This window comes from Schistocerca cancellata, chromosome 11 (genome assembly GCF_023864275.1).
Source record: "Schistocerca cancellata isolate TAMUIC-IGC-003103 chromosome 11, iqSchCanc2.1, whole genome shotgun sequence".
NCBI classification, from domain to species: Eukaryota; Metazoa; Arthropoda; class Insecta; order Orthoptera; family Acrididae; genus Schistocerca; species Schistocerca cancellata.
The window spans coordinates 11,115,476-11,140,595 of NC_064636.1; the positions used below are offsets into that span (position 1 = coordinate 11,115,476).

General features: G+C 48.8%; 1 protein-coding gene across 1 annotated transcript in view; it reads left to right on the forward strand.

The window, feature by feature from the left end:
• Nucleotides 1-25,120, forward strand: part of LOC126108945 (abnormal cell migration protein 10) — a 532,402-nt gene that overhangs the window by 167,431 nt on the left and 339,851 nt on the right. Inside the window, exon 2 of the mRNA XM_049914327.1 lies at nt 1,723-1,873. Coding sequence (XP_049770284.1) covers nt 1,733-1,873 — 141 coding nt within the window. The 5' untranslated portion in view covers nt 1,723-1,732. The remainder of the gene's footprint in view (nt 1-1,722; nt 1,874-25,120) is intronic.

Consider the following 25,120-nt stretch of genomic DNA (forward strand, 5'->3'; position numbering starts at 1 on the left):
ATGCTGTCCCGCGGTTCCGGACTGCAGCGCCAGAACCGAGGGTCAGCACACGGCTGTCAGTTGCCGAGATCGGCTCAGTCGAGTGGCTCCTCGGTTCTGCCTCAGCGGGGCCGAGTGCAGCCCGCACACCAGTAACAGATGTAACGGCCAGAACGTCGAACGCGAGCGGGCAAACGTGCGTGCACTGTGTTGTAAAGGGCCGTTCGGTGCAGTTCCGTGCCTCTTGCATTCGGTCGGTCAATACAGGGACGGTTGGTGGTGTCGGTGGATGACGCTCGAGCCGTCGTCCCACGATGTACCACGTCTGCTCCACTGGGGACACGTCTGGTGATCGAGCAGGCTCTGTAGAGCGTGTAGTGTTGAAACACCGGTGTGTACGGGCGAGCGTTATCCTGTTGGAAAACACTCCATGCAATGCTGTTCGTGAGTGGCAATACAGGCGGAATCAGCAGACCGACATGGGGGTTTGCAGCCGGCGTGCGTGGCATGACCACGGGGGGCGCTTCTGCTGTCCTACGAAGTGGCAACCCGGGCCGCGACTGCAGGCGTCGGTGTGAGGTGTGAGGTGTGAGGTGTGTCCAGCACGCAGGCCCTCGGCTGGCCTCCTGCTGACCGGCACACGGCGACCGCTGGCCCCAGGCAGAACCAGCTTCCGTCGGGAAACGCAACGGGCGTACACCCTGACCTCCAGTCAGCTCTCGCTCGACACCACTCGAGTCGCAAACGGCAGTGCTCCGGGGTCGTCGGAATGCACGCTACGGGGCGTCTGGCTCGCAGCTACCCTCGCAGTAACCGGTTTGTAGCGTAATGAAATGTTTCCCTGAGACTTTTAAGTGTCTTTATTATCTACGATAATCACGGAAGCGGACGGAATGAATTAAAATTTGTGCTGCGCCCGGGACTCGAACCTCGATGTTTTTGCTTGCTATGCAAGTACGGTGGTGAAGATTGCTGCACGAACTACCTAAGCTGAGTGCTCTCTCCAACACAAACTCCAACCTGGGTAAGGGAAAAATAAATTGGAGTCCCAGCTGCAGCACAAATTTTAATTCATTTCGTGCGATTCGATGGTTATTGTAGATAATAAAAAGAGACTTAAATGTCTGAGGGAAAGATTTAATTATAAGATCTGTAAGATCACAAACGGTACAAGGACGTCCCATTACGTGCAATGCCGGGGTCCTTGCCAATATTGGAGAGCCCTGGCAGTAGTGACACCGTGTAAGGGAACGAGTTTGTGTCGGGCAGGGCACTCAGGTTAGGTGTACACTCGCCGCCGGTGGTGTCTGCGACGCTGCGCCGACATAGAACCGTGTGGTGTCGGTGCTTCACTCTCTCCTCCGACCAGTGTGTAAACGAAATCTCTCTCTCTCTGCAGTTCGCCGCTCGTGGTCTCGCGGTAGCGTTCTCGCTTCCCGAGCACGGGGTCCCGGGTTCGATTCCCGGCGGGGTCAGGGATTTTCACCTGCCTCGAGATGACTGGGTGTTTGTGTTGTCCTCATCATTTCATCATTATCCAGGAAAGTGGCGAAATTGGACTGAGCAAAGGTTGGGTAATTGTACGGGCGCTGATAACCACGCAGTTGAGCGCCCCACAAACCAAACATCATCATCTCTCTCTCTGCAGGGTTTGTGTGGGGGCTGACCGCGACATAACGAGACCCCCTGCTCCAGCTGGCAGCTAGCAGTTTGTGTGAGGCTGAGTGTGTGTGTGTGTTGCAGATCGGCGGCCATGGAGGGCTACCACCAGCAGCAGCAGCAGCACGACTCCTCCTACAACTCGACCAGCGAGAACGAGATGGAGTCCGACGCCGAGGACGACCCCGAGAAGCTGCTCAACGCCTGGCTGGGCGAGCTCCACTCTCTCACTGGGGTGAGTAGTCTACTCTCTACTCTCTACTCCCTACTCTCTACTCCCTACTCTCTACTCCCTACTCTCTACTCCCTACTCTCTACTCCCTACTCTCTACTCCCTACTCTCTACTCTCTACTCTCTACTCCCTACCCACTACTCCGTACCCACTACTCCGTACCCACTACTCCGTACCCACTACTCCGTACCCACTACTCCGTACCCACTACTCCGTACCCACTACTCCGTACCCACTACTCCGTACCCACTACTCCGTACCCACTACTCCGTACCCACTACTCCGTACCCACTACTCCGTACCCACTACTCCGTACCCACTACTCCGTACCCACTACTCCCTACTCACTACTCCCTACTCACTACTCCCTACTCACTACTCCCTACTCCCTACTCACTACTCACTACTTCCTACTCACTACTCTGTCTGTAGCGCTGCCAAACCATGCAGCCTCTTCCATCTCAGCAGGCTTCAGCAGTCCCGAGTCTTATTCGTCAGAATCTTACAACCTCTTATCCTCTACTTTTGTCATCACACACATATTTGACAACTGCAATAAACAAATAATGTGTACAAAACTACACAATGGATTCGTGTCTGGATTTACACTCCGAAAAAGTGACTGGAAACGGCAAAAAACCGTCCGTCAGGCCATTTCCAAAATTGGCATACGCTGTCAATTCTCGTATGGAAAATGTCTTCATTACACCGTGCACACATCCGCTGTTAAACAATACACGTTACACACTCTCAGAGGTTGCAGAAGCGACTTTGCAGATAAAGTTTTACAGACGAACCCGTGTTCCCCAAGTCTGATCCAATGACGCTACAGAGCGTCGCAGTTACGGACGCCAGCCCGTGTAATTGTCTCTGTACACGGGGTCATTCCGCCACGATGATGTAAACTTTTTACGATGACAGACAAGGATAAAGGAACGAGTTTCATTCAGGATCCCTCTACCAGAAACAAATAGAAAATGTTTCCCACACCTTGCAACACATCTACCGAGACTGTTGTTCCTAACATTTTTGGGTAGGCAATTTTCAGATTTGGCAGCGTGGACGAAAACAAGAAAGAAGTGTCCGCCAAGCGTCGACTCTAAAACGAGCAGTCTTTGAAGCAGAGAGCTGCCATCGAGTTTCTTCTGATGGAAAACCGGCGCATCGCAGACAATCGTAGGCGCTTCCAAAATGTCTACGGCGACCTGGCAGTGAGCAAAGGCACGGAGTGGTTGGGCGAGGCGTCTGTCAAAATTGCGCAGCTCGCACCAGTGTTCAAGAAGGGCAGTAGGAGTAATCCGTCCAACTACAGACCTATATCGTTGACGTCCGTCTGCAGTAGGGTTTTGGAGTATATACTGTATTCAAACATTATGAATCACCTCGAAGGGAACGATCTATTGATACGTAATCGGCATGGTTTCAGAGGACATCGTTCTTGTGCAACGCAGCTAGCTCTTTATTAGCACGAAGTAATGGTCGCTATCGACAGGGGATCTCAAGTTGATTCCGTATTTCTGGATTTCCGGAAAGCTTTTGACACCGTTCCTCCCAAGCGACTTCTAATCGAGCTGCGGCCCTACGGGGTATCGTCTCAGTTGTGCGACTGGATTCGTCATTTCCTGCCAGGAAGGTCGCAGTTCGTAGTAATATACGGCAAATCATCGAGTAAAACTGAAGTGATATCAGGTGTTCCCCAGGGAAGCGTCCTGGGACCTCTGCTGTTCCTGATCTATATAAATGACCTGGGTGACAATGTGAGCAGTTCTCTTAGGTTGTTCGCAGATGATGCTGTAATTTACCGTCTAGTAAGGTCATCCGAAGACCAGTATCAGTTGCAAAGCGATTTAGAAAAGATTGCTGTACGGTGTGGCAGGTGGCAGTTGACGCTAAATAACGAAAAGTGTGAAGTGATCCACACGAGTTCCAAAAGAAATCCGTTGGAATTCGATTACTCGATAAATAGTACAATTCTCGAGGCTGTCAATTCAACTAAGTACCTGGGTGTAAAAATTACGAACAACTTCAGTCGGAAAGACCACATAGATAATATTGTGGGGAAGGCGAGCCAAAGGTTGCGTTTCATTGGCAGGACACTTGGAAGATGCAACAAGTCCACTAAAGAGACAGCTTACACTACACTCGTTCGTCGTCTGTTAGAATATTGCTGCGCGGTGTGGGATCCTTACCAGGTGGGATTGACGGAGGACGTCGAAAGGGTGCTAAAAAGGGCAGCTCGTTTTGTATTATCACGTAATAGGGGAGAGAGTGTGGCAGATATGATACGCGAGTTGGGGTGGAAGTCATTAAAGCAAAGACGTTTTTCGTCGCGGCGAGATCTATTTACGAAATTTCAGTCACCAACTATCTCTTCCGAATGTGAAAATATTTTGTTGTAGGAGGATTGATCATCATATTCATTACAGTCTCATTTGTGTCTGTGTGACGTACGGCCCCCAGATACTGGCACTTATATGCAGACGTGTGTCGGCATCCGCTCGACTTGTGCGCAGATATTTGCCGGTGGACTTGTGGGGGTCGGAGCTTCATCTGGGTGAGTGGAGGGGGCGCCAGAGTTGTGTGTGTGTGTGTGTGTGTGTGTGTGTGTGTGTGTGTGCTACTCGGCGAGCGGGCGATATTAGCAGGGGCAGTAGGCGCGTGACGTCACCAGGGGCGGCATTCCGCAGCGCGGCTCGCGTGTAGCCAACACCGCAGCACGGGTTTCTGTCACTTCCCAGGGTTGCCCGTCCCAGCCTGTGGACACTAAAGTGGCCGTAGTAGGAGACGAGGTACTGGCGAGTACAGGGCGTGATTCGTGCTTGGGTAGCTCAGATGGTAGAGCACTCGCCCGCGAAAGGCAAACGTCCCGAGTTCGAGTCTCGGTCCGGCACACAGTTTTAATCTGCCAGGAAGTTTCATATCAGCGCACGCTCCGCTGTAAAGTGAAAATCTCATTCTGGAAACATCCCCCAGGCTGTGGCTAAGCCATGTCTCCGCAATATCCTTTCTTTCAGGAGTGCTAGTTCTGCAAGCTTCGCAGGAGAGCTTCTGTAAAGTTTGGAAGGTAGTTTTAATCTGCCACGAAGTTTCGTATCGGCGCACACTCCGCTGCAGAGTGAAAATCTCTCATTCGGGATACCGTATTGTCCTCCGTCTGTCTTGACTGTCAGAGTGTTAAAAACCCTTCTAAATGGTTAATTATGTCATTTTGTGCTCATAAAATGCATTTTTCCGCGTGAATTTAATAATTATTTTTTTAAAAAAGGAGCATTTGAGTAAAGTGACACGTGTGACGTCACTGGCTGCTGCTGACGTAACGGTCATGCACAGCGTTGTCTCGTTTTCGAATTTACGTCTCGGAAAACGGGTTACAAGTGCTATGTTGAGAACACAGTCTCTATAAATATATCTATAAAGATATATCTATAAAGATGGATAGTCAGGCAGCAGTTAGATTTGACCGTAAATTGACTTCGTGCCTCAGAGTAGTTTCAGGGGTAAGACAAGGCTGCAACCTGTCTCCACTGTTATTCATATTATTTATGGATCATACGTTGAAAACAATAGACTGGCTGGGCGAGATTAAGATATGTGAACACAAAATAAGCAGTCTCGCATATGCGGATGACTTAGTTGTGATGGCAGGTTCGAATGAAAGTTTGCAAAGTAATATTTCAGAGGTAGATCAGAAATGTAAGGACTATGGTATGAAGATTAGCATCTCCAAAACGAAAGTAATGTCAGTGAGAAAGAAATATAAACGGATTGAGTGCCAAATAGGAGGAACAAAGTTAGAACAGGTGGACGGTTTCAAGTACTTAGGATGCATACTCTCACAGGATGGCAACATAGTGAAAGAACTGGAAGCGAGGTGTAGCAAAGCTAATGCAGTGAGCGCTCAGCTACGATCTACTCTCTTCTGCGAGAAGGAAGTCAGTACCGAGACTAAGTTATCTGTGCACCGTTCAATCTTTCGACCAACTTTGCTGTATGGGAGCGAAAGCTGGGTGGATTCAGGTTACCTTATCGACAAGGTTGAGGTTACGGATATGAAAGTAGCTAGGATGATTGCAGGTACTAGTAGATGGGAACAATGGCAGGAGGGTGTCCACAATGAGGAAATCAAAGAAAAACTGGGAATGAACTCTACAGATGTAGCAGTCAGGGCGAACAGGCTTAGATGGTGGGGTCATGTTAAACGCATGGGAGAAGCAAGGTTACCCAAGAGACTCGTGGATTCAGCAGTAGAGGGTAGGAGGAGTCGGGGCAGACCGAGGAGAAGGTACCTGGATTCGGTTAAGAATGATTTTGAAGTAACACGCTTAACATCAGAAGAGGCACCAATGTTAACACTGAATAGGGGATCATGGAGGAACTGTATAAGGGGGGCTATGCTCCAGACTGAACGCTGAAAGGCATAATCAGTCTTAAATGATGATGATGATGTGGTGATGATGATGATGATGATGATGATGATAAGATTGTAAAAAAAAATTATTGTTCCAAAAATGAGATTGTGCTTAAAATGCTCTCTCAGTGATCCAAACGAGACAGTGTCCAGTAAGTGTGTTTGCTTCTGTGAGGACCATCCTGACTGAACACTCGTTGTTGTCGCTTGTAGCGCCGTGGGCTTCAAACGCGGTGCTTTTTTTCCCTACCCTCCCTTCCTCTTCTCTCCGCTTCATTCTCCTGTCCCTTTAAGTTTGATTTGCCCGTAATACATTTATCTAACACCCATAAATTCCACTTCATATTACATTTTAATATATACACTACTGGCCATTAAAATTGATACACCACGAACATGACGTCCTACAGATGCGAAATTTAACCGACAGGAAGAAGATGCTGTGATAAACAAATCATTAACTCTTCACAGCATTCACACAAGGTTGGCGCAGGTGGCGACACCTACAACGTGCTGACATGAGGAAAGTTTCCAACCGATTTCTCATACACACACAGCAGTTGACCGGCGTTGCCTGGTGAAACGTTGTTGTGATGCCTCGTGTAAGGAGGAGAAATGCGTACCATCACGTTTCCGACTTTGATAAAGGTCGGATTGCGGTTTATCGTATCACGACATTGCTGCTCGCGTTGGTCGAGATCCGATGACTGTCGGCAGAATATGGAATCGGTGGGTTCAGGAGGGTAATACGGAACGCCGTGCTGGATCCCAACGGCCTCGTATCTCTAGCAGTCGAGTTGACAGGCATCTTATCCGCATGGCTGTAACGGATCGTGCAGCCACATCTCGATCCCGGAGTCAACAGATGGGGACGTTTGCAACACGACAACCGTCTGCACGAAGAGTTGGACGACGTTTGCAGCAGCACGGACTGCCAGCTCGGAGACCGTGGCTGCGGTTACCGTTGACGCTGCATCACAGACAGGAGCGCCTGCGATGGTGTACTCGACGACGAACCTGGGTGCACGAATGGCAAAACGTCATTTTTTCGGACGAATCTAGGGTCTGTTTACAGCATCACGATAGTCGCATCCGTGTTTGGCGACATCGCGGTGAACGCACATTGGAAGCGTGTATTCGTCATCGCGATACTGGCGTATCACCCGGCGTGATGGTATGGGGTGCCATCGGTTACACGTCTCGGTCACCTCTTGTTCGCACTGACGGCGCTTTGAACAGTGGACGTTACATTTGAGATTTGTTACCACCCGTTGCTCTACCCTCCATTCGACCCCTGCGAAACCCTACATTTCAGCAGGATAATGCACGACCGCACGTAGCAGGTCGTGTACGGGCCTTTCTGGACACAGAAAATGTTCGACTGCTGCCCTGGCCAGCACATTTTCCAGATCTCTCACCAATTGAAAACGTCTGGTCAATGGTGGCCGAGCAACTGGCTCGTCACAAGACGCCAGTCACTACTCTCGGTGAACTGTGGTATCGTGTTGAAGCTGCACGGGCAGCTGTACCTGTACACGCCATCCGAGCTCTGTTTGACTCAATGCCCAGGCGTATCGAGGCTGTTATTACGGCCAGAGGTGATTGTTCTGGGTACTGATTTCTCCGGATCTATGCATCCAAGTTGCGTGAAAATGTAATCACATGTCAGTTCTAGTATAATATATTTGTCCAATGAACACCCGTTCATCATCTGCATTTCTTCTCGGTGTAAGGGTTTTAATGGCCAGTTCTCTATATTTTTATTGATATACTTCATTTCACGCCTGTTCAGTTTGAAATGAATCGCAAGGGTGGCATTAGGGAGCCGCGTTTCGTGCCTGTTGCAGCTCCTACTGTCGAGAATCTCAGAAACCATTTAACCATGTCCAACCACACTGCGCTTTGCAAACCAATGGACTGCATCGAGCCGACTGTAAAACTGCATGCTTTTGAGAGAGAGGGGAGTGAACATTGATTGGAAGCTATGAGGAAGTATAACGATCGTGGGTACTATGCCAAAATGACAGCGGCACTTTGAGTAAGCAGCTCGTCAGCAGACACTTACGTCTGCTGCGTCAAGTGCATATTTTGTGGCCACAGTTTTCCGGCAGTTTAAATTAATTACCTGGACGAAGAAAAATACTGAAATGTGTAGAGCTACTGAAGGCGAATACGGTGATTCTCTCCGGTTCACCACCAGTGTAACGACGCAGTCTGAAAATCTGAAATTTGAAGGATGAGGTATCTGGGCCGGCCGGAGTGGCCGAGCGGTTCTAGGCGCTACAGTCTGGAACCGCACGACCGCTACGGTCGCAGGTTCGAATCCTGCCTCGGGCATGGATGTGTGTGATGTCCTTAGGTTAGTTAGGTTTAAGTAGTTCTAAGTTCTACGGGACTTATGACCACAGCAGTTGAGTCTCATAGTGCTGAGAGCCATTTGAACCATTTTTGAGGTATCTGGAAAACAACAGTATTTGTGTCCGCAACCAGAACAGTTAACAACCACAAGTACGCTCTGAGTGAAAACGGTTCTCCTGTACAATGTTTCAGAAGTATTCTCGGGAAACGTTTTCGGCACAGTCCGGGCACACAATCCACACCCAGATCGAGACAGCCCCACAGTGCTGAGACACTTTCGCGAGTTATTCTGCTGAGTGTGTCCTCCCTCCCCCCCCCCCCCCCCCCCCCCCCCGCACCCCACGCACTCTGCCGTCCCAGTCTCTACGCCACGCGGGTTCTCACGTTTCTTACTTCCTGAACACAGAGATATCGATTGTTTTTTGAAGAACGAAGAGGCCATCGACGCTTGGAAGGTTTCCACTACGAGTCTTCATAAAATTCATTTCCATTGGTACTGAAAAGTTGTATATTCGTTTTGCTTCACGAAATAACTAAACCGTTCGGAGAAAAAGCAGTGGAAAACGTCTGCGACTGCTGATTTCAACAGTGCTTCAGCCAATAACAGACTTTTCGATCACGTGACCAAATTCTGAAATTTAATGTTTTTTTAAGCTTTAATTACGTAAAAATAGCAGATATTTTACGAGAATAGGGACCGAAAACACTATTCGAACGTTGTGAACGATCAGTATGGCAGCAGTGCGAACCACGGTTTCAACACAGCGAGGCAGCCCAGGCACGAGCAACGCCCCCTCAAATAGCAGCTGACTTCCCGACGCGTCACACGTTTCGCTGACTCACTCACTTCCTCAGCGGCGCCTCTCCACGCTGCACCTGCCTCTTCTCCACTGACCATCCACATCGCTCCAGAACCGCGACCTACGGAAACAACGTAGACTGAGCAGGTAGTCGCCATATTTGAAGCCAGTTTGGAGACTTGGCCGCCATTTTTTTGCAACACCGTGTTTGGTGATATACTGATTCTCTGCTAGCTGGGAATCACGCGGTTTTCTTTTGCTGCTGGCAGTCGCGAATGTAGCCCGTTTTTATTAGGTGCCTTTTGTTATCTGTCCGTCTGGTACAAATTTTGCAAGTGATGTTAAACCAACTTCCGGATGAGCTAAACTTGAAATTTCAAATATACCTCACCAATCGTTTGTTAACCCTTTTACTCCCAACAATATGAAAAAACAAAATTAAAAATTTTCACAAAATTGACTTTTATCTTAGTAAGCAACGAATACAAGAACAAATCGGCAAAAAGTGAACAGTCAATTGTTTCAGAGCTCTGGTTTCGTTTTGGAACCACTGGGACATACTCAGTATTAAAAAACCCAACATTTCACGAGAAACATCGCACGTAACGAGTATAATTGCAGATATTTCTTTTTCTGGCCGAGAATGGTGTACTGAACAACATTGCCTCTGTATTTACGTCTTTAGCAGACTAATGTATGGTATGATTTTAGATGGGTCAGAACGTTCAGGTACGTGTGGCAAGCTCTTTATTTTCCCCTAGGCAGCATGTCAGGTGCTGCAGTATGGATGCGTGAACGGAAAACAGCCTACATTGATAGGCGTCGTTCACTTCGTGGCACCAGTACATCCGTGAAGAAAAGTCAGGTCATAAAGTCTGTGACGTGTTTGTGACGTCTGTTCCACACGGAGGAATATCGGCCGACCGACACACTGGTGTGCATCTGTATTAAGGTACCACATGTAAAAATACCTGTAGTTATACCTGTTGCAGTGTTACACCTTGTACTTGAAAGCAATTTCACAATTTTCCCAGACACGATCCCACACCTCGAAACGTCCATGAACTCGTAACGTCTAAAACAAATTATAGTCCTAAGCGACAATCGGGAGCTGCCCCAAAATTTGATAAAGTGGCATAAAAACTGCTCCAGTTGTTTCATTGCGAAAGCAGTGATTTGCTTAAGAGTAACTTTAGATGTACTTGCTTTCAGCACCAGTCATCTCCTCAATATGATCACTATATATAAAAAAAACGACGTGCCACCATCTCCTGGAACCATGTTGCAGAAACTCGTCCCGAATCTTGCCCTGAATGCTGGAAGCCACTGCTGCAGTGCACTACATTTGCAGAAGAACCTCAGGACACCAGTAGGTGTCCCTGTCTTGCAGTACCGTCAGTGGTTTCCTGGAAAACGGACACGGTGGTTTCAGGCAGAAACCACTGTTACTCAGAGTTAACTTACTTTCTTGTAGGTCCGTACGGTTGCGGTGGCGAACAGGTTGGCAACGCCAGACAGCTCGGCTGCCCTGCACGACCGCCGTGTCATGCGGGTAGTTTCGCAATGCGTCGCAGGCGGCGTGCGATCGGACAGGCAGGGGTCAGCACACAGAGGCGGATATCGCTTTCTTCTCTGTCTGTCTGTTTCGGTACAGATTTTAAACTGATTTTAAACTAATTTCCCAATGGACTCGAGACCTGAAACTTTAAACATAACTCAGAACCAAATCACGCAGCTGTATGAACTGACTCGTTTGATCTGGTGTGTGGCGGAGGGTACTTCATGTTTCACTACTGTTTCTCCTTTTCCTGTTCCAGTCGCGAATGGTTGGCGGGAAGAACGTTTGGTGGAAAGCCATCGTGAGACATCGAACGTCTCTTCGTTTCACGTTCGCGGTCTTTTTGGGGGCTACATGCAGGAGAAAGTGGTATATTAGTTGACTCAGGTGAAGAAAAATTCCAATGAACGTGACATTTACCACATCTCTCTTTTGAAATGTCATCAAAATGTTTGAAATCGATTGAAAAATTTCATATACAAGAGACTAAAAAAAGTAGTAAATAATTTTTTCAGTCAAAAAGAATATTAAATGTATCACATTTTTAAACGGGACTAGCAAGAAAAAATAATTTCTCTTAGCCCCCATACAGACTCCTCACACATGCAGATAGTCCTAAAAATGTCCAGTCGTGAAATTTTAATGACTACGGAAATACTTCTCGGATTTAAAACGAAAGACGTGGTGTGTGTGCGCAGTACAGAACTGATGGACTGGTAGTTCATTTCGCTACTAGTTAGTATTGCATGTGCCACACGTTTTTGTTTTAAATCTTGGAATAATTTTCATAGCTACTAAAAATTCACAGTAGCAAATTTTCAGTCCTATCTGTGTGGGACTAGGAGAAATTACTTTATACTTCCTTTTAAAATCGTAGTCACACATTACAAGCACATTTTTGTTCAAACAATTACATATTTATTTATTGTCCTAAGACTCATTTCAAGGAATACACCGCAATATGATTTTCCGTGTACTGTGGCATCTCGAGGAGCAAGATATTTGCGATGTGCGGGCTGCTGCATTGTTGTGGTGACTTTACTGTCACGTAAAGGCGCGCATTTGCGTGATGAGCGATGTAATGCACGCAACAGATGGCGGCGAATTGCTTTTTAGGGTTTACTCAGAATCATCACACCTTGTGCAGTAAAGTTTCAATGAAGTATCGTAAATAAGGTATTTCAAGTAGATCCATTACGAGTGTTTTATGCAGATGACTCATTGTTTTTAGGTACTTCTCGAGTAACGACATAGCAGAAAGTTGTAATTACAGTGTAACTACTGACGTCCAGGCTCTAAGTATCGTATGGCAGGAAAAGTTGGAAGAGAGGCTAACGCGTTAATGTGCAACTTATTTACCCTGAAAAAAAAAATAGTTCCAAATTTGGCCACCAGGTGTAGACCTGGCGCTGTACAGCATCCCGTTGATGTCTCCGGCGCTGATACTGAAGAAACTGTGTAAACGGCCGTCCCTCACACGGTTGACTTTTTCTGCCCACGTCCTGGTCCTGACCCACTACAATCTTCCTGGTGTTACGTACGTTAAAACCTGGGCCTTATATAAAAGAGCTTTGCAACAAGTGCTCGAAAGTAACGTACTCCCAAAATAACGTAAAACATCTCGGATTTATTTTAATAGCAACCCCTATCTCCCCTGCCCGCGGCATCTACTCTCCCTTCTCCCTCTCCCACCCCCACCCCCTCCCCCTCTCTTGGCAGGTCCCCGGACTCGTACACGGTTAGTGAACATTCGCGCGCCGGGGATCATCGCCTCCTGCTCTGTGCGTGCCGTCGTTTTGTGCCTAAGTGGTTCAGTGTTGTTCGTTTTGTGCACCTACGTTAACGTGTGACAATTTTCGTCTCTGCCTGTGTCCAAGTGTCTGAACAAATTTTATCTTGGACTCTACGCCCGTGAACGGCTCCATGTATTTTAAAAAGTGTTTGTCTCCGTTTATCTGCCCACCGTATTTCTTTCTCTAAATGTCTTCATTTGTATCCTTTGTGTTTCTCTGAGGCGCAAGAGCGGCGTAGTGTGCTGCTGCTGGCCTGCCTGTACACAGGTTTCAAAATAACAACAAAGACAAAAAAAAATTAACAGCGTAACATGGAGTCATAGGAGCAACGACATACACGGATAATTTACTACCAAAAAATCATCCATAAAGTAAGTTACAATGCGCCTAGTATATCTACAAGTACGAGTTGTTCCCGCATCAAAATTACAATGAATCTGATTTATAATGTGTCCTTACCATCATCATCATTTAGATACCCGAAAATGGCTTAAGGCCGAAATTGTTCAATCGTACATGAAATACAGATAATTTTTCGAAAGATACTGGGTGGGTTCTGTTACTCGGGAACTCTGTCAGCCATTCACGTAGCTGGGAATCTGCTCTGCGCGCTCTTACCTCCGTGTCCAGATGCTTTCGGGAAATCGAATACACGTGGACTCTGCCTGTCGCTCTTGCTCCACAGTTCTCGGTACAGCATTTGATAAAAGGGCGATCTGAGCTTCACCGGAGCGGTGCTCCCTGAATCCGTGCCGATTTGCAGACAGACGGTTTTCTGCGTGAAGGAAGTTTGCCTCGGGCGATGCAGCAGAATGACAGGAAACGTGTAGACCCGGCCGCTTGCGTGACGTTTCGGAGCGTTAGTGGTCGTCCTCAGGTGCTGGCAGTATTGGACGCCGGACACAATGCGAGCCGCCGGAGCTGGCGCGGGCCGTGTTGTTCGGAATTTGGGTGATTGTTCCCAGTCGACGTGGGGCTGGGGAAGACGGCAAATAAATCCCCACCGCTGCTGTTTTATATATATATATATATAGTAATAAACTCCCCTGGCCGGGGGATGCCCCTCCCGTCCATTGTGGGCGGGTATGCAGTATACCCGGGTAGGCCTACACAGCCGGCGTCGATAGCAGTCCGCTTTGTTCCGTACATTGTGTGGCGGGCGTTATTGTAGCCGAGAGGAGCGAAGGGTGCGCCGCCAGAGGCACCTGGTGGCGGCGATAAGAAACACACACAGCTCGCTGTGGCAAACTCTGTGCGTGTGTGCGCGTGCGTGTGTGTGTGCGTCAGTCACACATCATCAGGGTAGCCGGGCGTTTTTTTTTTTTTTTTCGACCAGTTTTTGTCAGCGTTGCGCCTGGTTCGTACTCCGTTGATTCCGTATTTCTGGATTTCCGGAAAGCTTTTGACACCGTTCCTCCCAAGCGACTTCTAATCGAGCTGCGGGCCTACAGGGTATCGTCTCAGTTGTGCGACTGGATTCGTGATTTCCTGTCAGGAAGGTCGCAGTTCGTAGTAATAGACGGCAAATCGTCGAGTAAAACTGAAGTGATATCAGGTGTTCCCCAGGGAAGCGTCCTGGGACCTCTGCTGTTCCTGATCGATGTTAATGACCTGGGTGACAATCTCAGCAGTTCTCTTGGGTTGTTCGCAGATGATGCTGTAATTTACCGTCTAGTAAGGTCATCCGAAGACCAGTATCAGTTGCAAAGCGATTTAGAAAAGATTGCTGTACGGTGTGGCAGGTGGCAGTTGACGCTGAATAACGGAAAGTGTGAGGTGATCCACACGAGTTCCAAAAGAAATCCGTCGGAATTCGATTACTCGATAAATAGTACAATTCTCGAGGCTGTCAATTCAACTAAGTACCTGGGTGTTGAAATTACGAACAACTTCAGTCGGAAAGACCACATAGATAATATTGTGGGGAAGGCGAGCCAAAGGTTGCGTTTCATTGGCAGGGCACTTGGAAGATGCAACAAGTCCACTAAAGAGACAGCTTACACTACACTCGTTCGTCCTCTGTTAGAATATTGCTGCGCGGTGTGGGATCCTTACCGGGTGGGATTGACGCAGCATATCGAAAGGGTGCAAAAAAAGGGCAGCTCGTTCTGTATTATCACGTAATAGGGGAGAGAGTGTGGCAGATACGATACGCGAGTTGGGATGGAAGTCATTAAAGCAAAGACGTTTTTCGTCGCCGCGAGATCTATTTACGCAACTTCAGTCATTAACTTTCTCTTCCGAATGCGAAAATATTTTGTTGAGCCCAACCTACGTAGGTAGGAATGATCATCAAAATAAAATAAGAGAAATCAGAGCTCGAATAGAAAGCAGAGTAGTCATGTAGATGTAGACGTTGCTTGTTGAGAGTTTGGTCATATGTAAAATCAGTAAGTGGGCCAAAGTCATCTATTCGTTCTCACAGCGACCACGCCTTCACCGAAACGGAAGATACCAGAGAGAAGGCCGAAATACTGGATTCGGTCTTCCGAAGTTCTTTCACCGCGGAGGATGGAAACACAATCGTCGAAATGGCAGATACTGAAGAACTGCGGAACTGAAAAGCAGCGGAAAGGATTCAGGACCAGATCAGATACCTATAAGACTACATAAAGATTGTGCGAAAGACCTTCCTCCCCTTGTAGCAGTAGTTTATCGTAGATAGAGACGAAAGGTACCTAACGATATGGAAAACAGCGCAGGTCATTCCCGTTTTTAAGAAAGGCCGTAAGACAGATCCACACAACGATAGACCTATATCGTTGACGTCAATCTGTTGTCAAATTGTGGAACATGTTCTGTGCTCAAGAATTGACCTTTTTGGAAAATGAACATTTCGTCTGTGATAATCGACACGGATTCCGTAAACAGGGATCCTGGGAGACGCGGCGCTCCCTGTTGCTCACGCCGTGTTCCTCGATTTCAGTGAGGCGTTCGGAACGGTCCCGTCGGCTGCGGTGTCCGAGCGGTTCTAGGCGCTACAGTCCGGAACCGCGCGACTGCTACGGTCACAGGTTCGAATCCTGCCTCGGGCATCGATCTGTCTGATGTCCTTAGGTTCTAAGTTCTACGGGACTGATGACCTCAGATGTTAAGTCCCAAAGTGCTCAGAGCCATTTGAACAGTCCTGTACTGCCGTTTAATGAAAAAAGTACGAGCTGACGCTGTATCGGAGCAGATCTGCGATTGGATTCGACACTTTCTAGCAGACAGAAGTCAACACGTCGCTCTTAACTGAACTAAATCGACATATGTAAACGTAATATCCAGAGAACCACAGGGAAACGTGATGGGACCGTTGTTGTTTATGGTCCGTTGATAGTGACCGGGCCAAATATCTCACGAAATAAGCGTCAAACGAAAAACCTACAAAGAACCAAACTCGTCTAGCTTGAAGGCGGAAACCACATGGCGCTGTGGTTGGCCCGCTAGATGGCGCTGCCACAGGTCAAACGGATGTCAACTGCGTTTTTTTCTTAAATAGAAACCCCCATATTTTATTAAATATTCGTGTAGTACTTAAATAAATAGGAATGTTTTAGTTGCAGCACTTTTTTCGCTTTGTGATACATGGCGCTGTAATAGTCGCAAACGTACAAGTACTTGGTAGTACGTGGTATCACGTAACATTCCGCCAGTGCGGACGGTATTTGCTTCGTGATACATTACCCGTGTTAAAGTGGACCGTTTTCCAATTGCGGAAAAGGTCGATATCGTGTTGATGTACGGCTGTTGTGATCAAAATGCCCAACGGGCGTGTGCTGCTCGGTATCCTGGACGACATCATCCAAGTGTCTGGACCGTTTGCCGGATAGATAGGTTATTTTAGGAAACAGGAAGTGTTCAGCCACATGTGAAACGTCAACCATGACATGCAACAAATGATGATACCCAAGTAGGTGTTTTAGCTGCTGTCGCGGCTAATCCGCACATTAGTAGCGGACAAATTGAGCGAGAATCTGGAATCTCAAAAACGTCGGTGTTGAGAATGCTACATCAATAGCGATTGCACCCGTACCATGTTTCTATGAACCAGGAATTGCATGGCGATGACTTTGAACGTCGTGTGCAGTTCTGCCACTGGGCACATGAGAATTACGGGACGATGACAGATTTTTTGCACTCGTTCTATTTAGCAACGAAGCGTCATTCACCAACAGCGGTAACGTAAACCGGCATAATATGCACTACTGGGCAACGCAAAATCCACGATGGCTGCGGCAAGTGGAACATCAGCGACCTTGCGGGTTCATTTATGATGCGGCATTATGGGAGGAAGGATAATTGGCCCCCATTTTATCGATGGCAATGTAAATGGTGCAATGTATGCTGATTTCCTACGTAATGTTCTACCGATGTTACTACAAGTTGTTTCACTGCATGACAGAATGGCGATGTGCTTCCAACATGATGGATGTCCGGCACATAGCTCGCGTGCGGTTGGAATAGCATATTTCGTGACAGGTGGATTGGTCGTCGAAGCACCATACCGTGGCCCGCACGTTCACCGGATCTGACGTCCCCGGATTTCTTTCTGTGAAGGATATTTGCTATCGTAATCCACCGACAACGCCTAACATGCGTCAGCGCATTGTCAATGCATGTGCGAACATTACGGAAGGCGAACTACTCGCTGTTGAGAGAATTGTCGTTACATGTATTGCAAAATGCATCGAGGTTGACGAAAATCATTTTGAGCATTTATTGCATTAATGTGGTATTTACAGGTAATCACGCTGTAACAGGATGCGTTCTCAGAAATGGTAAGTTGACAAAGGTACATGTATCACATCGGACCAACCAAAATAAAATGTTCAAACGTACCTACGTTCTGTATTTTAATTTAAAAAACCTACCTGTTAGCAACTGTTCGTCTAAAATTGTGAGCCAAATGTTTGTGACTATTAGAGCGCCGTCTATCACAAAGTGAAAAAAGTGGTCCGAGTGAAACATTCATATTTCTTTACGTACTACACGAGTATGTAATAAAAAAATGGGGGTTGCTATAAAAAAAACGCAGTTGGTATCCGTTTGACCTATGGCAGCGCCATCTGGTTTCCCCCTTCAAGCTAGACTAGTTTCGTTCGTTGTGGTGTTTTCGTTTGACGCTTATTTCGTGAGATATTTGGCCCGGTCACGATCAATGGACCACCCTACATTTATATAAGTGATCTGGTAGAAAGCGTCGGATGCTCTTTAAGGGTATTCGCTGATGATGCAGTTGTTTATACCAAAGTAGTAACGCGAGAAGATAGTAGGAATTTGCAGAACGACCTGCAGAGAACTGATGAATTATGCAGGCTCCGGCAGTTGACCCTGAACGTAAACAAATGTAACATATTGCGCTGTCGTATGGAAAGAAATCCACTAGTGTACAGCTACACTATTGATGACGAACACGTGTGGAGACAGAGTCTGTCGTAAAGTACCAAGGCTTAACAGTCGAGAGCGACCTTAAGTGGAATGACCACATAAGGGTAGTGGGAAAGCAGACGCCAGACGCAGATTCATCGGAAGGATCGGAAGGAAATTTAACTTATCCGCGGAAGAAGTGGCTTGTAAGGCGCTTATTCGCCCGATTCTCGAGTACTGTTCATCCATCTGGTATCCCTATCAGGTAGGGCTGAGAGAGGAGGTGGGTAAGTTCGAACGAAGAGCGGCGCGTTTCGTCACGGGATCGCTTTGCATCACCACGATTCCGAGAGTTCCGGAACCTGTACAGAGATTTGGAACAGAGATAAATATAAACGTAATTTCCGACGTTTTTATTGCTCACGAAAACCACACTTTGCATGTTGTACCGCCATACGCAGTCAAAGTGGGTCGGCGCGACGACTGTTGATGGCCCAGCGCTGAAATACGCAGCAGTTAGCGGAAGGGTCGCACTACTGCCACTGTTTTAGCCGATTCCTAATATTCACGGTACACTCGTGACACGGTCGTACGGGAAAATCCCCACTTCATCCCTACCTCTGAGATCCTGTGTCCCATCTTTCGTGCGCAGACTACAACACCACGTTCAAACTCACATCTCGTTAACCTTTCGTTGTAGCAGCAGTAACTGATCCAACAACTGCAGCAGACACTTGCCTCCATATCGACGTTGCCGGCCGCAGCGCTGTCCTCTGTTTACATATCCCTGTATCTGTACACGCATGCCTGTACCAGTTGCTTTGGCGCTTCAGCGTATGTTTCAGTTGTCACATTCTCACCCCCCCTCCCTCTCCCTCTTTCTCTCTTTCTTTCTTTCTTTCTCTCTCTCTTTGCCTCTCTCTCTCTTTGCCTCTCTCTCTCTTTGCCTCTCTCTCTCTTTGCCTCTCTCTCTCTTTACCTCTCTCTCTCTTTACCTCTCTCTCTCTTTACCTCTCTCTCTCTCTCTCTCTCTCTCTCTCTCTCTCTCTTTGCCCCTCTCTCTCTCTCTCGTTGCCTCTCTCTCTCTTTGCCTCTCTCTCTCTTTGCCTCTCTCTCTCTTTGCCTCTCTCTCTCTTTGCCTCTCTCTCTTTGCCTCTCTCTCTCTCTCTCTCTCTCTCTCTCTCTCTCTCCCTCTCTTTGCCCCTCCCTCTCTCTCTCTCTTTGCCCCTCTCTCTCTCTCTCTCTCTTTGCCCCTCTCTCTCTCTCTCTCTCTCTCTTTCTATCTCTCTTTCTCTCTCTATCTCTCTCTCTATCTCTCATACCTCCTCCACCTGTCCCTGCTACTTGCGTTTCCTCTCCACCGACTGCGGCGCTTTGCCCGCCTCATGACTCGTTAACCAGCCAGCCAGCCAGCCAGCCAGCCAGTGGCGGCCCCGCCCTCGCCGCCTTAACCACTGACGCCGCGTCCGCCTCCCTGCGGGGTGGAGGCGAGAGCTGGGGGCGGCCCGTCAATCCTCATTACGCCGGCTGCCTCCAGATTTCCGCCCCCGCATCTTCCGGCTCCGGCTGATCCGCCACCAACCCTGGGAGACTACAGAGTGTTTCCGCGGCCCGTATCCTTGCGTCCGCAACACTGCCTGCATGCAGGGCGTGTGTGTCAGCTGTGTGCCTCACACACACACACACACACACACACACACACACACACAGTCTGCTGAAGCAGAACACAGTGGCCAGTTGGTCAAGTTTTGCAGCGCCCCTGCCTGAGACATTACAACGACGCCGACTAACGTGACCCAAAAGAAGCACGAGATTTTTCAATGCGTTAAAAAGAAAACAATAAGATGCAACTATACTCGACTACCTTACGCGCCCTGCGCTTAGCTCGCGTACACTGCACGGCCTGCACCGACATCTTTATGTGGAATAATTATGTACTGCTGCAGTCACTTTTTACTAATATTTCATTAGCACAATGCATTTCGGCAGGATGCTGCCATCATCAGGTGCATTATACAGTTACTTATACATCAGCTGATAGGTTATGTAGATTAGCTGAGTGTGCAGGTGGGGTTAAGAATCGAAAAATTAAACCTGTGTGGAAGAATACATTATGTGAATAGCATGATCAGGTAATATATATTAATACGTTTACTTACATTTTTGATGGCGATATTTTTCATTTCCGTTTAATCGAATTTCTATGTTGTTCGCAAATAGCAAAAACTTCCATGCTTTCCATGCTAATTGCCGGCCGGAGTGGCCGAGCGGTTCTAGGCGCTACAGTCTGGAACCGCGCGACCGCTACGATCGCAGGTTCGAATCCTGCCTCGGGCATGGATGTGTGTGTGATGTCCTTAGGTTGGTTAGGTTTAAGTAGTTTTAAGTTCTAGGGGACTGACGACCTCACATGTTAAGTCCCACAGTGCTCAGAGCCATTTGAACCTTTTTTTTTTCCACGCTAATTGAGGCCATAGAAAGATGGTCTTTCTCGAATGTACTTCTGACCAAAAAGCGATTCCGTTAGCTGCAGTCCAGTCGGACATGTTTGATAATCCTACCTTCTCAGCTCCAGTTGCGATATTTCCAAAGAAACTTTAATCTCCCCCCCCCCCAACACTTATTTGTTTTGCTAGTGAATAACCACCTTTCCTAGATTTAGGTCTAAAAATGTTTTAATATAACGAAATGTTTTCGTAAGAATCGTCATGTCCTATTTTATCCCCTTATCAGCTGAATTCCTTAAAATGCTAAAGCAGTTTTTTTTCCCCTGACTGAGGAACCAAACACCATTTTTCGTTGTTTTGGAAACTGCCTAAATAGCGACATATTTTCAGAAAACCTTTCATCTCCTGTTTCACCCAGTTAGTGGTGGAATTCCGAAAAATCCTTTTCTCATTGCGTTAGACCATAGTACGTGTTTACGTTGAGGGAGGTAACCTTCGTTATTTGTTTATTTACCGCTCTCTCGGTCGTCGCTGGTTAACTGCAGAGTACAGCACGGCAGAAACGCACAGTGCAGCGTCGCAAGTAAAGAAGGTTCCGAATCACACCGCTACCAACAAATTACCTACGAGTTCTTTGCTAAATGAAGCGTGTAAATAAGGAAGAGGGAGAAAAGCAAAGGGACACAAAATTAGGACGTGTTTTGCTCGGCTACAGCCAGGGCGATAATTTTGTGACCTCTACACTTGCAGCAGATCTCGTTTACGAAAGGTGTGCGGAAACAGAGCAGCCGAGCAGAGCGACGCGCAGCGCTGCGCCGGCGGCTGTACGGTCGGCAAACCCAACCGCTGTCCGCCGCTCGTGGTCTCGCGGTAGCGTTCTCGCTTCCCGAGCACGGGGTCCCGGGTTCGATTCCCGGCGGGGTCAGGGATTTTCACCTGCCTCGAGATGACTGGGTGTTTGTGTTGTCCTCATCATTTCATCATCATCCAGGAAAGTGGCGAAATTGGACTGAGCAAAGATTGGGTAATTGTACGGGCGCTGATAACCACGCAGTTGAGCGCCCCACAAACCAAACATCATCATCAAACCCAACCGCTACACGTGTAGCGACGTATGGCGACGTCAGATGTCCTACGTTTGTCATCCACTTTTGGGGCTCTTTCTCGACACGTGCGGTCCCGCGCATCTTGCATTAAATCGCTTGTCTCATCGTCATTCAAAGCATCTCTGCGTATAGGTTACAGTTTCATAAAAGTAGAGATTTTGTAAGAGTGTAACACGATCTACGCAGTGGAACGGCTCGGGAAGACCGCCGGGCGATATTTTATTGCGAAAGGCTCGAAGTACTCGGTGAGCGATTTGCTTGTGGACGGTTTAGCAGGTGGCGGGAAGAGGACGATGCAGCGGACAGGGGGTTGGGCTTGGGGTTGGGGTGGGGGTGCGGAGCCGGCAGACTGCAGGGGGTGGCCGTGATCGATGGCGGGCGGCGCGCCCAGTGGGGGTGGGGGTGGCCACCCCCGCTCCTGCGGCCGTTCACCCCGGCGGCCTTGAACTGGGCTGCCCGGGCGTCGGGGGCGGCGGGGGTGGCCGGGGGCGTCCGTGGCTGCTGTACTCTGCCCGGGACTGGACAGCGTTGTATCGGCGTCTACTGCATTTGCAGACTGGTAACTACAGCGGCTAGGAGCTGCAGCTTTTTTGGGGTCGGTTACTAACCCCTGGTACACGTGGCAACAATGAGACAGTAGTGCGTATTTTCCCCCTGAGCTGCAGGTCCGGTCGATATGCAGTGGCAGGCGTAGTGCGTTTACATTCCCAGGTGTCGGTAAACCATCTTCATGATATTTGGTGGGCGTGTAGAGGGTGCTAAGTACCGCAGTAGTTATTTCTTTTTTTTTTTGTGCCCACTTTAACTTTTAAGGGACAAAACACACTCTTAAAAGTTAATTCGGCATTTTAGACTAAGGGGAAATAGCTTCGAAACGATGATATATAAAATATATATGATGATTTTTAATCGATACCCTAGCTGCAAACAGGCGTTCGTATACATCATTGGGGACATGTTGAAAATGTGTGCCGCAAGTGGGAGTCGAACGCGGTACCTGCGTACGTGGCAGGCGGTCTATTCGTATAATTTGCATTTTGTTCCCTGTCGATCGTTGTGCTCGGTCGTTGCGGACGTCACACGACATTCGTTAAATTCGTTCGTTCGTCGTTGGACGCAGTTTTCTGTTAGAGGTCAGCCAGCTCACCTGAGCCACCGAGGGCGCAGAGGATAGTGCGCCTGCAGGGAGCTATCCACCCCTCGCACGTGCTTGCGTGTCCCCAGTGATGTACGTAGACGCCTGTCTGCAGCTGGGGTGTCTGTCTGATTATAATTTCATTCTGCAGAAGCTGCACGCTCGATCGGTGGTACCTGATGTTTCGGGAACAGGTGCTACGTTCGTATACAGTTACGAAATATACGGTCGGCGACGTCTGGAAGCTGGGTCCCGGCCGTGCGCCGTGCCGCGATAAGCGGCATATCCGGGTTCGATTCCCGGCCCGGCACAAATGTTCATCGCCGTCGTACACTTCTGCAGCCAATCGTAGTCCTCATTCGGAACTGCGAAGGCATCTGATAGAGCAGTAAAAGGTCTTTTTTTTAGAGAGCCGGGCCTGGGTCCGACGTAGCACAAGACGTCGGTGTCTAAGGACGAGTTCTCTGCGCCCCCTCACTCCCCCTCTCTCTCCCCCCCTCTCCCTCTCCCCCTCTATCCCCCCTCTCTCTATCTCCCCCCTCTCTCTATCTCCGACACAAAGACGCAGCGTGAGCATCTCCCCCCCTCTCTCTATCTCCCCCCTCTCTCTATCTCCCCCCTCTCTCGATCTCTCTCCCCTCCAGCTCGCGCCCAATCGAGAGCTCGACACAATCCCCTCTCTCTATCTCCCCCCCGCTCTCTCTCCTCCCCCCGCTCTCTCTATCTCCCCCCTCTCTCGAGTCTCTCCCCCCCTCTCTCTATCTCCCCCCACTATCTCCCCCCACTCTCTCTATCTCCCCCACTCTCTATCTCCCCCTCTCTATCTCCCCCTCTAGCGAGCCCCCTCGCGAGAGTCGAAAAGAGCGCGTGCTACAATCTAGAGAGCGTGAGAACACACGAGCGCGCTGAGCAACCGAAGAGCGAACAAGAGAGATCCCCCCTCTCTCTATCTCCCCCCACTCTCTCTATCTCCCCCCACTCTCTCTATCTCCCCCACTCTCTCTCTCTATCTCCCCCACTCTCTCTCTCTATCTCCCCACTCTCTCTCTCTCTATCTCCCCCACTCTCTCTCTCTCTATCTCCCCCACTCTCTCTCTCTATCTCCCCCACTCTCTCTCTCTATCTCCCCCACTCTCTCTCTCTATCTCCCCCACTCTCTCTCTCTATCTCCCCCACTCTCTCTCTCTATCTCCCCCACTCTCTCTCTCTATCTCCCCCACTCTCTCTCTCTATCTCCCCCACTCTCTCTCTCTATCTCCCCCACTCTCTCTCTCTATCTCCCCCACTCTCTCTCTCTATCTCCCCCACTCTCTCTCTCTATCTCCCCCACTCTCTCTCTCTATCTCCCCCACTCTCTCTCTCTATCTCCCCCACTCTCTCTCTCTATCTCCCCCACTCTCTCTCTCTATCTCCCCCACTCTCTCTCTCTATCTCCCCCACTCTCTCTCTCTATCTCCCCCACTCTCTCTCTCTATCTCCCCCACTCTCTCTATCTCCCCCACTCTCTCTCTCTATCTCCCCCACTCTCTCTCTCTATCTCCCCCACTCTCTCTCTCTATCTCCCCCACTCTCTCTCTCTATCTCCCCCACTCTCTCTATCTCCCCCACTCTCTCTATCTCCCCCACTCTCTCTCTCTATCTCCCCCACTCTCTCTCTCTATCTCCCCCACTCTCTCTCTCTATCTCCCCCACTCTCTCTCTCTATCTCCCCCACTCTCTCTCTCTATCTCCCCCACTCTCTCTATCTCCCCCACTCTCTCTCTCTCTATCTCCCCCACTCTCTCTCTCTCTATCTCCCCCACTCTCTCTCTCTCTATCTCCCCCACTCTCTCTCTCTATCTCCCCCACTCTCTCTCTCTATCTCCCCCACTCTCTCTCTCTATCTCCCCCACTCTCTCTCTCTATCTCCCCCACTCTCTCTCTCTATCTCCCCCACTCTCTCTCTCTATCTCCCCCACTCTCTCTCTCTATCTCCCCCACTCTCTCTCTCTATCTCCCCCACTCTCTCTCTCTATCTCCCCCACTCTCTCTCTCTATCTCCCCCACTCTCTCTCTCTATCTCCCCCACTCTCTCTATCTCCCCCACTCTCTCTATCTCCCCCACTCTCTCTCTCTATCTCCCCCACTCTCTCTCTCTATCTCCCCCACTCTCTCTCTCTATCTCCCCCACTCTCTCTCTCTATCTCCCCCACTCTCTCTCTCTATCTCCCCCACTTTCTCTCTCTATCTCCCCCACTCTCTCTATCTCCCCCACTCTCTCTCTCTCCCCACACACTCCTCTCTCTCTCTCTA